The following is a 14,902-nucleotide window of genomic DNA, read 5'->3' on the forward strand; positions in this document are numbered from 1 at the left end:
GTCAAGCGTGTTATTTGACTTCTCAGAATACAACGTTGTTCCAAAGCTAGTTCTCGTCCAACTCAAAAACAAAAGGTTCAAAACGTTGAACTTCCAAACAGCACAGGGAATTTACCCTATAGTTGGCAAGAACAGCATGGTACTCCAGCCCATTGAGGACCACAACAATGCACTACTCTTATAGTAGCCAAAGATCCCTTTAGAAAACCACTGAAGCGTGGCTTCACTTTCCCTGAGGGTCAGTATTATGCTAGCAGTGGTAGGATATTTTACCATTAACAAATAAGCTTTTATATAAATCTCCCAGGCTTCATTTTAAAATGACAATAGGATGCTGGTGAGTAGATGCCTGTATGAGCTGCCTTTGTACAGAGTCTGAGTGTTACGCACACTCTTCTTTCTCTACACCACTGGACATCTGGTCTCCTCTGCCCCAGGCCCACTGGCCATCAGGGCTAGCTAAGATAAGAGTCCATGTTAGATAATGGTGCCACACGGCTGGCTAACTGGGAGACATGGATGTGCCAAAGGGAACTTCAGGGGAGAGAGACTATTTTAATGGTTGGTTCATGCAGCAGTAATGCCATGGTGCTGTGTCCTGTGGACGACAGATTGCCGTGTCAAGCCTGAAAACTCACAAAGGCCTCTAGGTAGTCAGCCATTGAAAATGATCATTTGCAAATGGGGGGTACAAGGAGAGATGTTTGAGTCTCTTCTGAGGGAATGACTCTGGCATTGCTGATGCAGTAACAGTGAAAGGCTTTTCATCACTCAGCAGGTTTGTGTTCTGCAGTCCTCTCTGACATGTTTTCAAACTTATGACGATATCCATCCACTGAGATTGTATAACTGAGGATGATTGAATAAGGTTCTTGCGGTAACCTGCTGAGCTAAAGCCACTGTAGGTTCAACCCTGTGTCTAAGGAAACACAGTGCAGGGTTACTCACTGAAAACCATCTTTGCTACATGTAGCTCTGGTTCAATATTCACAGGGGAAGCTTGGCCAAATATAGCAAAAATATCCAAACATTCAATTACTGGACCTATCAAAACCAAGTTTTGTAGAACATATTTCTCAAATTGCCGTTATTCTCGACATTAATTCTGTCCATACCTAAGGGCCGTTCTGTAGGGGTTGTCTTAGCCGAATTAATTATGCATTCATTATTCATTCATCCATCTCAAACATCATTTGTATTCCCCAAAACCGCCAAAAGGAAAGGAATGTAGGAGTTTGTAGAGTGTAAAAGCGTCAAAGAATATATGTCAACGGAAAACTGCCATCAATAATTCTGCCACTTTGCCTGCACGCCAGCAGCACGCGCCGAGACTCAAATAGGAGGCGGGAGATACATTTCTTCCAGGAGACAAGAGAGCGCTCTTTCCGCTTAGCAGAGTGGACCTCGAGAGAACCATCGACACAGCTTTCTCCTGCTTACCATCTTATGCATTCTAAAACCGAACGTTTTCATTTCTAGTTTTAAGTTTTGCCCACCAACAGGCTGGCTTTCCAACAGCCTTTCGAACCGGGGATGATGGAGTTATCACTGATGGCAGCCCAGGTAACTACTCTCTAACATGACATATATCCACCTATGATTTACTACTGTAACTAAGTGTTAGAGAGTGACAAGTGTATGAGTTGGTGTCATTTTGATTAGTAATGTAGCCTAGTTAAGCTTAGCTAACTACCTTATATTTAGCCAATGTGGTAGTTGGACAGGTGACTGACATCCATGCACCATGCATAGCTACATGGTGTTTTAGAGGGTTAGTCACTTATGCAACTTTAGTTTCTCTCTTTAGTTTGCCAAATTATAGAAATGAATTTATATTTGTAGAAATACAATAACGTAAAAAACTGGGTTTGCTTGTAGCCATTGGTGTTTTCCTTAAAACGTAGCTGCACAGTAGGGCTAGCCTTCCAATTATTCTTTTTTTTCTCCATTTAAGGCATTCAGTGTGAAAATCATTTTTTTTTAAATTAAATCTCTGCTTGCCTTTCTTTCACGGTCTCAAACTACTGACAGACAATGTCATGTCATCATTAACACTGTCTTAAACACACACACACACAAACACACACACACACACACACACACACACACACACACACACACATACGCACTCACATCCCAGACGTGTCCAAAAACAAGTGAGGGTAAAGTGAAAGTGTATGACTCACTGGGTCATCGTGGCCAGCAACGTTTGCTTGGATTTACTGTAAAGCTGAGGATGCTGCTTGCGTCTTTTTATCAATGTAAAATTGTTATTATTCAAGGATAATGCTAGGAACATTGGCAAACATGATGTGAGGCACCTCACAACCTCCTCTTACACTGTGCAATCTTCCCATCTCTGTGTGTAATTGCTGTTTCTTTGTTTCAACTTCACGTTATCTTGGCAAATACTCAGCTGTGAGCTGTGAGTGTTGTGTCTCTGAAAAGGCTGCTAATGATTGCCACTGCAGATGTTTGTTGGGCCATTGATTCAGCGCCCCGGGGCTGAGAGAAAGAGTGAATGAAAGAATGAAGGGGGGAGAGAGAGAGAGAGAGAGAGAGAGAGAGAGAGAGAGAGATGATAATCCATAGACAGTATCATTAGTATCCAAATAAGACTAGGGCTTGTGCTGCCTTGCCAACACACACGCATACGCAAACGAGCACACACCTACCTATCCTATGCTGGCGCTATACTATCACATCATTAACGCCATTACATCCTTGAGAGTCCACTTGGATGCTCAGAGCCTATTCTGAACTCATCAGATCAGAGGGCAGTGTTGTTTTTATCTTCTATACTGTACTGTTCTCATAATGTGTGTGAGCCTTGCCAGAGGGGTCGGAGATGAGGAAAAATGCAGTCTAGGCCCATAAATGCCCAGATGAACCCTCAAGCTGTTAAGCCCATTGAAACAATTGTCTCTGTTTCGGTTTTGTTCCGTCTCGACAGCCACGAGGCCAGAAAAGCCTTTTTGTGTTCATCTCAAACATCAATCCTTCGCTGTGAACTTTGGACATTGAGTTTGCTACATCAGCAACATAGCATTACTTTGGAAGCGACAGACTGGGGGGAAAAGTGGCCCGGGAGTTACTGTCAGACCGGCCCACTCAATACACGGTGCGTTGCCCAATCAATGCATCGCACGTATTGTTCTTTTTTTCCATGAGCTTTTCAGCTCCACCTTTACGTTTTGGTGCCGATGACATGCTCTCACTCTCAAAAAGAATTTCATTATGCTAGCGAGTGACACAAATGTTGTAGGCAAGGCAAGGCAACTTTATATATTATACGTTCAAGCTGTGTTAATATGGAAAATAGTTGGAGGTGCCGGCAATGTCAGAGAATGGCCCGGTTGGTGATGAAAGTGGGCTTGTATTTTGGACCATCCCAACCCCGTCGGCCCACCGGGGATCCCCCGGTATCTCCGATGGCCAGTCTGCCCCTCGTCCAGCTAAAAGCTCATCCAATTCAGTTTGAGAAAATTTAGCAGAGGCCCGCAGAGAGTTGAGAACTTCTTTTGGAGCCCAAAGTGCCAGCCGGTGCCACGGTAACGAGCGAGCGAGTGAGTCAATCATGGGAGTCTGGCGGTGCAGGGTCAAGGCTGCCCTCTCCACAACGTCCCACCTGAGTGAGCTTGATGAATCTATGCGAAGAGATAAGCATCTGGTGATGGATATTTAATCAGTGATCTGTCTGAGTATTAGTCCCTGGAGCTGTGTTGGAGGAGGAGGGGGAGGGGGGGGTGGATGGTTTTAGTTAATGGCAGAGAGGAGGAAAATGGAGATGGGAGGAAGCTCTAAGTAGGGCATCAGCTAGCTGGCCCTCAGCATCTGCTGTTCACCACGCTGCCTCGCCTGGAATGAAAGAAACCGCGTCTGACAGAGGTACCTTTCCCTCTACGGCCCGGTACGCGTGGACAGACAGACGCTGCAGAGATGACAGCCTGGACGTGAAGTCAGGCCCCTTCCCTTGCTATGGATGTGGGAGCTTATTGTGCAAGGAGAAGAAGAAGGGGAGAAGGGAGGGGGAGGGAGGGAGGGAAAGGTAATTGCATTAATAATGTAACCACAATGAGTCACAAAGCTGCTCAGACGGATGAGAGGACAAATGGTTGGAGCAGTAGGCATATGCAAAACGTCACGCCGCCAAATCAGGCCTGTCTGGACGGGAGCTCCACAACAAATCTGCAATTCACGTCTGATGAATAATACACCTCCTGCCCCAGTGGTAACAGTATGCTAAATGTAGTCCCAGACACAAGCTTGTTTTGAAATGTCACCCTGTTTTCGACTTTGTGAAAGGCTTCTCCTTCCTTTGAGAGAAGTGTGACCCCCCATCCCCTTGTAATGTGGATTAGACTAGCTTCACTGCAGCTTTACCCACTGTTGCTAGTCCATGAGTGAGTCAGATGTCCCCATGCTGATAGACCAGAGAGGAAGGAGGGGGTGATGAGGACACCTCCAGCTCCATTTGGTAAATGTGTCTTCCCTGTACTTTGCTGCCTTAAAAAAAAAAAAAAACTGAGACAGTTGAAAGTAAATCCACTTTAGGCAGTTAGGCAATAGATAGTCTGAAAGTTTAGTCAACAAGTGGGAGTCAATATTTTTTAATTGTAGTTATTAATGGATTTTAAGGTTGGACCGGATAGAGGATATTAGGAGTGGAGAGGTTCATTAAATATTGTATTTGTGTATGGGGAAGTGGTCATGTGAGAACATAAATGATTTAATTAAATGTAGATTCTATTTGATCAATAAATAATTAAGAATTTGACTTCCTACTCCTAATGATACTCCTGTTGTGGCTTTTGCCTTGCTTCATGTCTGTAGAATGCTTTTATACCTGAAGTTTAAATGACGGGCAAATGTCAGACAAGGCCATTTAATGTGAACTGCCTCTGTGCCTCATCCCTCAACTGCCTCAGCCCTCAGTCTACCTCTCTTCCTCATTACTCTCTATCTGTCTCTGTCTGCTTAAGTCCTTGATGGATCACACCAAAGTAGTTTTGCTTGTTCTAATCCAAAATCAACATGGCAATCAACATCAACATGATAATACAACAAACCCCTGTTTTCTGTCCTCTGTCATCCTCTCTCTCTCTCTCTCTCTCTCTCACTTGCTCACTCCCTCCCTCCTTTCCTTTCCATCCCTCTCTCCTCGGTATCCCAGGGGTGGAAGTCACGACAGACCTGCCCTAATAGAAAGGGATAAAACAGGCTAACAAATGATGGAGCTTATATAACCTGGGGAAATGAATGGCTCTCACCCCTGCTTACAGAATCAAAACAAAGAAATTGTCACGGAACACACTGCTAATCCATATGTCATAGTAGATTATCTGTCAGCAATGTTCTTACGTGGGTGTGTCTGTGTGTGTGTGAGAGAGAGAGAGATAAAGTGCACATAATTGAATAGAATCCTCTAATAGAATCTGCATTAGAGGTGAAGCTAAATGAATCCAGTTTGCATGCCTCTGACGGTTCTCTCAGCAGTGATGGTTAGAGGAGAGAGAGAAGCTTGTGGTAGACGCAGGCCTGGAAGAGGTTTAGAACAGGAAACCCTGGTCACACGGCCCGTCCTCTGGGGCTCTGCTGTGACACACAGCACACACAGGGGCTCTGCTCTGACACACAGGAGACCCTTGCAACTGAGCTGCTGCCTGGAAATGAGCTGTGTCGTTTTAGTACAAATTCAATGTTGTTTCCAATGTCATGGATTTTAAATCGGTGTTTGTTTAGTTTTAATGTGTCACATCAATTTACGTTCATGTCAATTTATGCTCATGTCCATTTGGAGTTTGGGCACTTTAAAAATCAAGTAAACCAGTTTATTGCGGACGAACTCAAGGCCATCTCACCACATCTCTCTGAATGTTCACTGGGAAAGTAGAGAGAAGACCAACCAATCAGCTTTCACGTCACTTAGAGAGGAGACCCGTCCATCATGTCTTGCATAACTCGGCCCTGAGAGCTGGCCTGTGGTCTATTCACTGGGACCAGACAAAAGAACGGTTCTGATCCTGCTGTGTGCCAGTGCTGCTCGGTGTCGACCACACCGTGTCTAATGTGTCAGTGGGCCCTTGCTGCTCATCCCTGGGCCTGCGTGGGGCTGTGGAGCGTGCCATAGTCATGTGGAGCCAGCTCTGACATGCCTCTTTAACACAGCAGCCTGTTAGCAAACGGAGCTGTAGGGACCTTGTTCATAGCATGCACCACCAAAGCGGGTGGAAAGTGTGCCGTCGTGTGTGTCTGGGTGTGTCCGCGAGTGTGTGTGTGTCACACTGAGTGTGACATGACAGTGTGGGGGAGTAGGGAGCTGTCAGACATTGGAGGGCCTGAGTGAAGGGGTGAGTCCGGTCAGAGAGGGACCACAGAGTGCCTCTCCTCTCCGGTCCCCTCGCCCCAGGCCTGACCCAGACCCTGCCTGCCTGCCTGCCTGCCTGCTGCACAGTCCGTTTGTGTGTGCGTGTGTTCATGTGTGTGATTGTTATGTGTGTCAGCCCCAGCCTGTCGACATGCTGCCATGTCTGTTATTTACCAGCCTGCTGTCTTGTTCATAATGCAGACTCAGTCCACACTGTCCTCAAACGAAGGCCACCTCGACTGCTCCCAACCCTTCTGCTACACTATCATAGGGACTAATGGCAGATTATTTAGGGGACGTCATTTGGACCATTGGTTGAAGACACTGCTTGATCAGACACCATTCTGGGTCAGACTAGGGCAACTGTTTCTCCCAGAATTTTATTTTAATCTTCTATTTTGGGGCCGTGTTAATCCAACATGTTTGTCACACGGTTTATCGGTTTAATTCAAAACTTTACTGGCATTTCTGATTGAGAATGCTACGGTTCCAGAGCCAGTTAGGTGGTTGTTTCTGCCAGGGTTTGTAATGATTAGTGCAGCAGCTCAACTCAATCTTATGTTCAGTATTTTTAACTTAAGCCTGAAGTCTATAGTAGACATTAGGGTTTCCCAGCTTACTGGAACTAGCCAGAGTGAGCACTCTTTAGTCTATATGGCACTGTTTAGGCTATCTCTGTTTCTCTCTCCTTTTCTCCCTCTCTTGCTCCCTCTCTCTCTCTCTCTCTCTCTCTCTCTCTCTCTCTCTCTCTCTCTCTCTCTCTCTCTCTCTCTCTTTACGTCTCCCCCCCCCCCCAGACAGCTGTTAGCAGAGGAGAGTAACATCTGTGCGCTGAGGGCTGTTTCTCTCTGTCTGTCCTCTGTAATGGGGCCATAGAGAACACAGTATAGCGAGAGCAATCTTATCCACAACAGCACTTAGCAGCTCATTAAGTGCACAGGCTAGCAGTACGTAGGTGCCGGGTGAGGGAGGGATGAAGAGGATAACAGGAGAATGTCCCAAAAGCCTCTTGTTATTGTAGCCAGCATAGTCAACATGCTGACCCCAACAAGGCCCATGTGACCTAGCCAAGGGAGGGAGATGTGGAGGGCAATGTTGACTTTACTTTGTGGCACAATTGGTTACTTGAATATTTAAACTTCCTGTTTTATTTATAATTCATGCAAATGGCGACATCCCATGATATTTCCTCCATTCTCTCTAGCCAAACAACATGTCAGACTTTGTCAAATCAGAGTTGAGATAGAACTTATCCGTCTTTACGGTATTCACCCGAACCCTAACCCCTAACCCCAACCTTCACCCTAACCCTTAGCCTATGAAGTGTTTGTAATTGTACATCAATTGCTGTTCTGTAAACAAAGACTACAACAATACAGTCAGTGTGATGCTGTTCATGCCTTCACTGTCATGGCCTCTGAGGAGGGTAGTCTCTATCAGCCAAGTCACCCTTCAGAAGAAAACACAGACTGATCCATGACCTGGTCAGACGCCTTGGCAAACCTCCTGACACACACACACACACAGCAAACACATACAGTGTGAAAGCGCAGTATAGAAGTATAAGGTTAGGTACACACGCACACTCACACACACACACACACACACACACTGACAGCCTCCATTTTTACCTTCCATCTAACTGATACATATATCTGATCTGATCTAATCTCTGATATACTCGATGTATCTATGTAGACTACCTAAAAACCAAATCTCCCAGAATTTGCAGGTTAGAAATAGAGGTTGTTGAGCAGAATGACTCGAGAGTGATCTAATGCATTAGTCAAACAATAGGAAGAAGGAGGATGAGTGGGAATGCTATCCACATGATGCCTTACACACCGAGGATAGTGACATAGAGAGAAAATGAGAGACAGAAGTACATGTGTATAGAGAGAGAAGAGCACGAGAGAGAGAGGCACATAGACAGAAAGAGTGAGGGGAGAGAGAGGGGGAGAAGGTGGGGACCAGGTGAGCTCAGGATAGCATCGTTTGTGTTCCAGAGAAGATATTTGGCTGGAGTGAACAGACCAGGAGTTGACCTTAATCTGTTTATGGAAAATCCCAGCTGAAGCATTGTACATGTACACAAACAGTTCATTCCCAGGCTGAAAAGCCCTCCCAATCACACCTCTTATGTGCAATAACACAACACACTCCCCCCCACCCCCACACACACACCGTCAGTCCTGATCTCTCTCTGACTAGTCCAATCAGTGCTCGCTCTTCACTTCTCCTCTCAGCTCCCTCGATCTCTCTCACTCACGCTCGGCTCTCTCGCTCTCTTCCCCTCTCAGCTTTGCTTCTCCTCGGCTTCTCATCCCCGTCTCACTTCTCTCTCTCTCTCTCTCTCTCTCTCTCTCTCTCTCTCTCTCTCTCTCTCTCTCTCAGCTCATTTCCTCTCTGCTCCCTCTGGCTTGGTGTTCTCTGGCTCTCTCCTCAGTGCATAGGTCACTCAGCTCGACCGACAGCCCTCCACTGAGCCTTCATACAGTAGGTACCCCCGTCCTGGAGTCCTTGTCTTTCTGTGCCACCCCCCTCTCCCTCCCTCCCTCTCTCTCCCTCCATCTCCTCCTGTTGTCACACGTCCCGATGAAGTTCTGTGTTCCTGGGTCCGTCTCTCTCTCCTTCCTTCTCCATATGAGCTCAAGGACTTTATCTTCCTTCGTGAATTGCCTGTTCTTGTGAGACTGTACTCGGATTGTTTTTGCTTCTGCTGTGGTACATCCAGGATGAGCTGTTTTCTCTGGTGCCTATAGTCACGAGAGCGGAAGGACAAAAAAAACGGAGGTGTTGTTTTTATTTAGACTCTTAACAGCTGCACCTGTGATGCAGTGTCGCCTGGGGCATTCTCGTGCCCCCTGCCTTGTTGTTCAAGGGACAGTGTTCTAGCTCTTTAATCTGTGTGTTTTTGACTCTGCTGTGTGTGTCCCAACATGCTCCCCGTTGCCTCCCTGTGTCTCCCGTGCATCTCTCTCGGGGTGTCTGAACTCTTACAGAACCATTAGACAAGCTACGGAATCAGAATGAATATTTTATTCTCTGAACCTCGCGGTTTTTGTACAAGGGAAACAAGTCTGGCTTGAGATCTTTCTGGTTTTGGCTTGTAGTGTGCTCAATCTCTCCCTTGCTTCTGGTTAGAGTGTGTTAGGTTACTCTACTGTACATGCCAGTTGGCCGGAGCTGTGGGCTTCAGTCTCTACTGGTGCTTAGTGACATAACAGTTTTAGTATGTGTGAGAGAGAATAAGAGTTTTCAGTCGAGCTGTTCTTGCGTGGTTGTATACGATCCATGCATGTGAATGCTAAAAAGGTATTTGAAGGTTTTTAATCTAGTAGCAGTTGGTGAAGTTGGGGATTTTACTAGCAGGGGTTATTTCTCGGTTTTCAGTTGATCTGCAGCGCTGTCACTTGTAGCTAGTACGTACTGCCTTCTAACTGGACACAACCTCTGAAGTGCTCCCTTGTTTCAGCGGATGTGCTGTCGGCAGAGTACTTGTCGCTGTGGTGATGCAGTTTTGTATTCAGTTTTACCACCAAAACTAACTGGGCTGTGACCGGCACTCCAGTTCCCCCTTCTTTTCCAGAAAATAAAGAAAGACTTGTCCCTTTAAATTAAATATACATAATAAGTTGTTTATAGAGAATTAAAGAGAATTAGAGAATAATCTTAAAAGTTGCTTATGAATTATTCTCCCTAGTCTCAGGTCTTATCTGGTTTGCAGCATGGAACCTCTCTTTACAGTGTAAAGTTTACAGTGTAAAGTTGACAGTAACTGGCATCCTAGCTAGAGTGAGTTTCCTCAGCTTCTCGGGGCCTTAGCCGAGAGAGTGCTCTGACTTCTGTGAGAGAGCAGCCAAGATGGTCAGCGTGTACACACATTTGGTTTTTAAGATATGTTCTAATAGGTTTGTTTGACAACGTGAGAAGAGATTTCTCTTCTGCTAGCTAACGAGACTCCGAAGGTATAATCTTCCCAGTGATAAAGCTCTTTCAAGCATCACAAGTGCATCTGTGAAAGTAGGATCTTCTCGCGGTGAGGTACTTTAAGGTTTACAACATGACTCACTACAGCAGTTTTAACACCCTGGCACAGTGACAGAGTACTCTACCGGTGCTGGTTATACCTGGCCTAGATGCTATTGTGTCACAATCTGTGCTGAATAGTAGTTCATACGGTTATTAAGCTGTGCGAGTTTTTGCGTGGTTGGCATGCTGCGTTCACCCCGCCAGTTAATCACTTCATTTGTACCTGACAAGCTAAATCAAACTTATTTTTTTTTATATATTGGAATGGTGTGTATGACCCAGATCTGCGTAGCTGGGCTTGAAATGCAGAGTAAGAGGATAATAAAAAATATATATATAATAATAATATTTAAAAAAACATTAATTTGAGTCAGATGGCTGTCTGTCTGTGTGTGTGTGTGTGTGTGTTGACTATCAACACAGCCACAAGGTGTGTGTGTGATATCAAAACACGTATGGTCCCTGTCTTGACTCATCTGCTCTCTGCTGCTGGCCCGAGGGCGAGAAGTCATCCTCTCACACACAGTCAGCCCTGCCCTGGTCACACTCTGCCTCTTCCTCAGTACTCTGAGGGCTTGAACCTGCTTCCTCCTTCTACAGACTCCAGCTCTTACTCTGAGAGTGTTCTCCTACTACAGACTCCAGCTCTGACTCTGAGAGTGTTCTCCTTCTACAGACTCCAGCTCTGACTCTGAGAGTGTTCTACTTCTACAGACTCTAGCTCTGACTCTGAGAGTGTTTTCTTCCTATAGACTCCAGCTCTGACTCTGAGAATGTTCTCCTTCTACAGACTCAATGTCTGACTCTGAGTGCTAATAGTATACCTTCTCATTTTAATGGCTCCGAGAGCTAGACCATGACTTATGCTCTGTCACTTTGTAATGACCCCAACCCTGACCTATGGTGCCTGATTTGACTCTGAGAGGCACACCTCCCTTTCTCCTGATTAAGACAAGCTCTGACTCCGAGAACTACAGTAGACCCTGCTTTCTCCTATGCACCGACAATGACTGTCCCCCTACCTCCCCCTCTGTGATCCAGCCAGCTCTGACTCTAGATTTGGTGTTGTCAGACTCAGACCAGGTCCATCTCCCTGTGTGGGCATCAGCGATGCTCCAGCCTCTGGTTGTGACAGCGAACAGAAACCTTCCAGGCTGCCTCAGTGCTGCCTCTCCATGCTAACCCTAAGAACTGGCTCTCTTCTACCTCTCAGCACTGCCTCTCCATGCTGCCTCTGACTGCTGCCTCTAAGGGCGCCAGGCTCATTACACAGTGTTAATTACTGAAGCTAGTAACGCCTATCGCCACTGATGAATCTCAAGGCTTAATGCGACGCTTCTCGCTGTCTCGTTGACTAGATGTTCCGGTTGATTGTCTCCCTGGCTCTTCTGTTGTCTGCCTGCGTCCACCCTCCCTGCCTCTCTTTCCCTCGTCCCCTCCCGAACCCCCGAGAGACAGTCACAGCTGACTGTAGACCAATCAGAGGCTTCTTCTGCCTCGCTGGCCGTGTCTGTGCCTATAAGGTTGTGTATGAGTGTCTGTATGTGTGTGGGTGTGTACGTGTGTGCGTGTGTCTGTGTGCGTGTTTGTACATGTGTGTGTGTGCGTGCGAATGAGACATGTTCCCTGGTGCTTGTGTAACGCTTCCCGTTGTGTGTCAGACAGACCATCTCCAGTGGGACGGTGTTTTTCTCTGGAGGGAGAGAGCTGGGGTCACCCCGTGCTGTGATCAGCTCACACTAAGCCAGCCATGCTGGGGCTGGGGCTGGGGCTGGGGCTGGAACTGGTATCTGCTTTCGTGATCATCCACAGTAAGCCTCCAACTCAGTAGGGGCCAGAAGATTTGTCGTTCCTCTGCTCTGCCCTCTTATCTCTGGCAGATGGAAATGAAAGCAGGAGCAAAATTGTGTGTGTTTGTGTGTCTGTGTGTCTGTGTGTGTGAGAGACAGAGTGGTATAGTGTGTCCACCACTGATGGATTGTGCCTGTCTGAATGGAGACAAGGAGCCAATGAGGCGTGGAGACGCAGGGCATCTGACTGATTATCCCAGAATGCACTTGTACATTGACTCCGGGGCGGGCCATATGCCAAAGTCAGGGTCTATTGGGGGGAGTCAAGGGGGAGTAGTGGGTGAGGGTGCGCGGAGAGTACCGTAAGTGATTTGTAGACTAGCTGTCAGTCAGATGGCGTGAGGAGAGATGGAGAATGTACACAACCATAACAGGTGGACATAAATAAACACACCTGTTATGGGTTCTGGATGTGAGTGACTCGATATAAGTGACTGAGAGAAAGCCAAAGAGTTAATTGTATGACAGGGAAAGAGAGAGAGAATGAGAGGGAGAGAATGAGGGGAGAAAGAAAGGGAGAGGGATAGAGGAAAAGAGAATGATTTGATTGAGAGAGAGGAAGAGACATAAAGAGAAAAGGAGAGAGAGAATGATTGGAGAGAGTGAGGGGGAGAGAGATAAAGACAAAAGGAGAAAGAGAGGGAGAGAGAAAGAGTAGAGAGAGAGAGTGAGGAAGAGAGGTAGAGAGAGAAAGAGCCTTGGTGACAAGGGGGTCTTGTGTTGTGTAAGAGGGAATCCAGCTGTGACAGCAAGTAAAGTGACCCAGAAGAACGAACCCAGCAGGAGTGTTCTGAGTTCTGTTCCCCTTGGTGCTCCTGTGCCCTCCGGAGCGCACACACACACACTCTCTTTCACTCTCTCGCTCACTCACACACACACACACACAAAAACTCTCTCACACGCACACAAATACAGCAGTTTATCTGAGGTCAACTTCTAGCAGGACTACCTTGAGATTGGTACATCATCCATCGTTTCTCGCTCCTGTAGTCTTGATTTAGCCCTTTACAGGGTGATGTTCCCCCTCGCAACTATCAGTATGACCCCTTATAACAGCCATTACTCTGGTGATAGAGTAAATCTCCCTGGAAGCACATACTCTGCCCTACTGTACTGGCCAACAGCCAATAAAGCACTGCACTGGGAAATTATCTCACAATGCCCCAAATTGTCTTGCTTGGAGATGAATACAGTGTTGTCTTGTCATGTGTCCAGCTGACCTCTCTGTTCTTTGGTCTCATCTTCTCCCTCCTTCTCTCCTATTTATTTTGTATCCTCTTTTTGCTCCTCCCCTTCCTCTTCTTTCCTCTTCTCTCTCCTCTCCTTCATCCCCTCCACACCCCTCTTTTCCTCTTTTCTACTCCCTCGTCACCCCTGCCTCCCCCTCCGCCCACCTCCTCTCTTCCCTCAAATTTCCCTTTTCACCATCTCCTCCTCCCCTCCTCACACCCACCCCTCCCCTCCTGAGCCTCCTCACCCCCCTCCTCTCTCTCCTCCATCCTCCCCCTCCCTCCCTCCCTCCCCTCCCTTCATCACCCCACCCCATCCCCCTCCAGCATTTCCCTGCGGTGAGCGGAGCCTTCATGGATTCCCCATACAACGGCAACACGTCCCTGCAGACGTCCACCTCCAACCTGAACGCCAGCTTCTCGCGGCCCCCGGAGCCGGAGGACGACGGCAAGGTGTCCAGCGAGACCATCTGGCTGTGGGTGGCCGTCATCGCCACCATCGGCAACATAGTGGTGGTGGCCGTGGTCTGCGCCTGTGCCTTCTGACCGCCACACGCTCCCACTTTGACGTCCCGACCGGCCCCAGACCACTAGCACACAGCCTGGATCTCCTAACTCAACCATCCCCCTCCCTCCCACCCCCCCACCCACCCCCAGGACACCAGCACAAAACCCCCGTATCCACCCCTCCCCCGTCGCCTCCCAACCACCGCCGTTTAGCACCCCGCCAGCCTGCCTCTCTTTTCACCCAGTCCCGCTGCTACAGCAGATGACAGCCATAGCTACGCACCCCTGCAGACAGATATCACACCTCGCTGTTCTCTAAACCACAGGCGGACTGACACCCCCTTTCGTTCCTAGCCTCCTTTCCTTCTTCCTCTCCTCCCCTTCCTCTCCGCTCCGGCCTCCTCTGGTTAGCGTGGGAGGCCACGCCCCCCTCTGACTCTGCTGTCAACAAGGTCACCGTGATGGAGAGAGGGAGGAGAGGAAGGGAATGCTATTGTATACAAAGGGGAGATGGAGAGAGATGAGGAGGGGAGTGCAAGGGAGGAGAGGAAGGAGAGATGGACTGAAAGACGGAGGAGATACAGAACCAGAAAGAGATGGAGGGATGGAGAAAGAACAAGAGGGCACTGGTAGAGGATTATCTCTAGAACTCACACAGCAGCAGTGGAGAAAGACATGGCAAGTCCTTCAGTAGCAGAGTCTCATACAGGATTGATTGGATTGCACCGCTCAGGACATAGACACCCTTATGACTATAAAAGATGATGTTGATGTGTGGGTGTGTAATGTAACAATAATGTATTCAATCAGCAGACATTTCAATCCAAAGGCGAGTGGAGTTGAACCCGGGATCTTTTGATCTCTGAAGTATAGTTTTAGAAGCTAGTGTAAGAGAGACGATATAGATGGCGAGGGAG

The 14,902-nt window shown here is 47.5% G+C and overlaps 1 protein-coding gene across 1 annotated transcript; it reads left to right on the forward strand.

Moving 5' to 3' along the window:
* The first annotated feature begins 1,402 nt into the window (after positions 1 to 1,402).
* On the forward strand, positions 1,403 to 14,024 carry LOC146257169 (uncharacterized protein C14orf132). Its single transcript, XM_084673475.1, has 2 exons — positions 1,403 to 1,563; positions 13,806 to 14,024. The coding sequence occupies exons 1-2, from the start codon at positions 1,534 to 1,536 to the stop codon at positions 14,022 to 14,024; spliced, it is 249 nt and encodes an 82-aa protein (XP_084529601.1). The 5' UTR covers positions 1,403 to 1,533.
* The last annotated feature ends 878 nt before the right edge of the window (positions 14,025 to 14,902 follow it).

Source organism: Hypomesus nipponensis, chromosome 15, assembly GCF_054491055.1.
Source record: "Hypomesus nipponensis isolate SF chromosome 15, ASM5449105v1, whole genome shotgun sequence".
In the NCBI taxonomy this organism is placed as follows: domain Eukaryota; kingdom Metazoa; phylum Chordata; class Actinopteri; order Osmeriformes; family Osmeridae; genus Hypomesus; species Hypomesus nipponensis.

Bases quoted from the DNA above. Each gene is read 5' to 3' on its own strand.
- LOC146257169 (XM_084673475.1), top strand. From the start codon at position 1,534: ATGATGGAGTTATCACTGATGGCAGCCCAG. The intron at 1,564-13,805 runs GTAACTACTCTC...ATCCCCCTCCAG, and splicing joins TATCACTGATGGCAGCCCAG to CATTTCCCTGCGGTGAGCGG.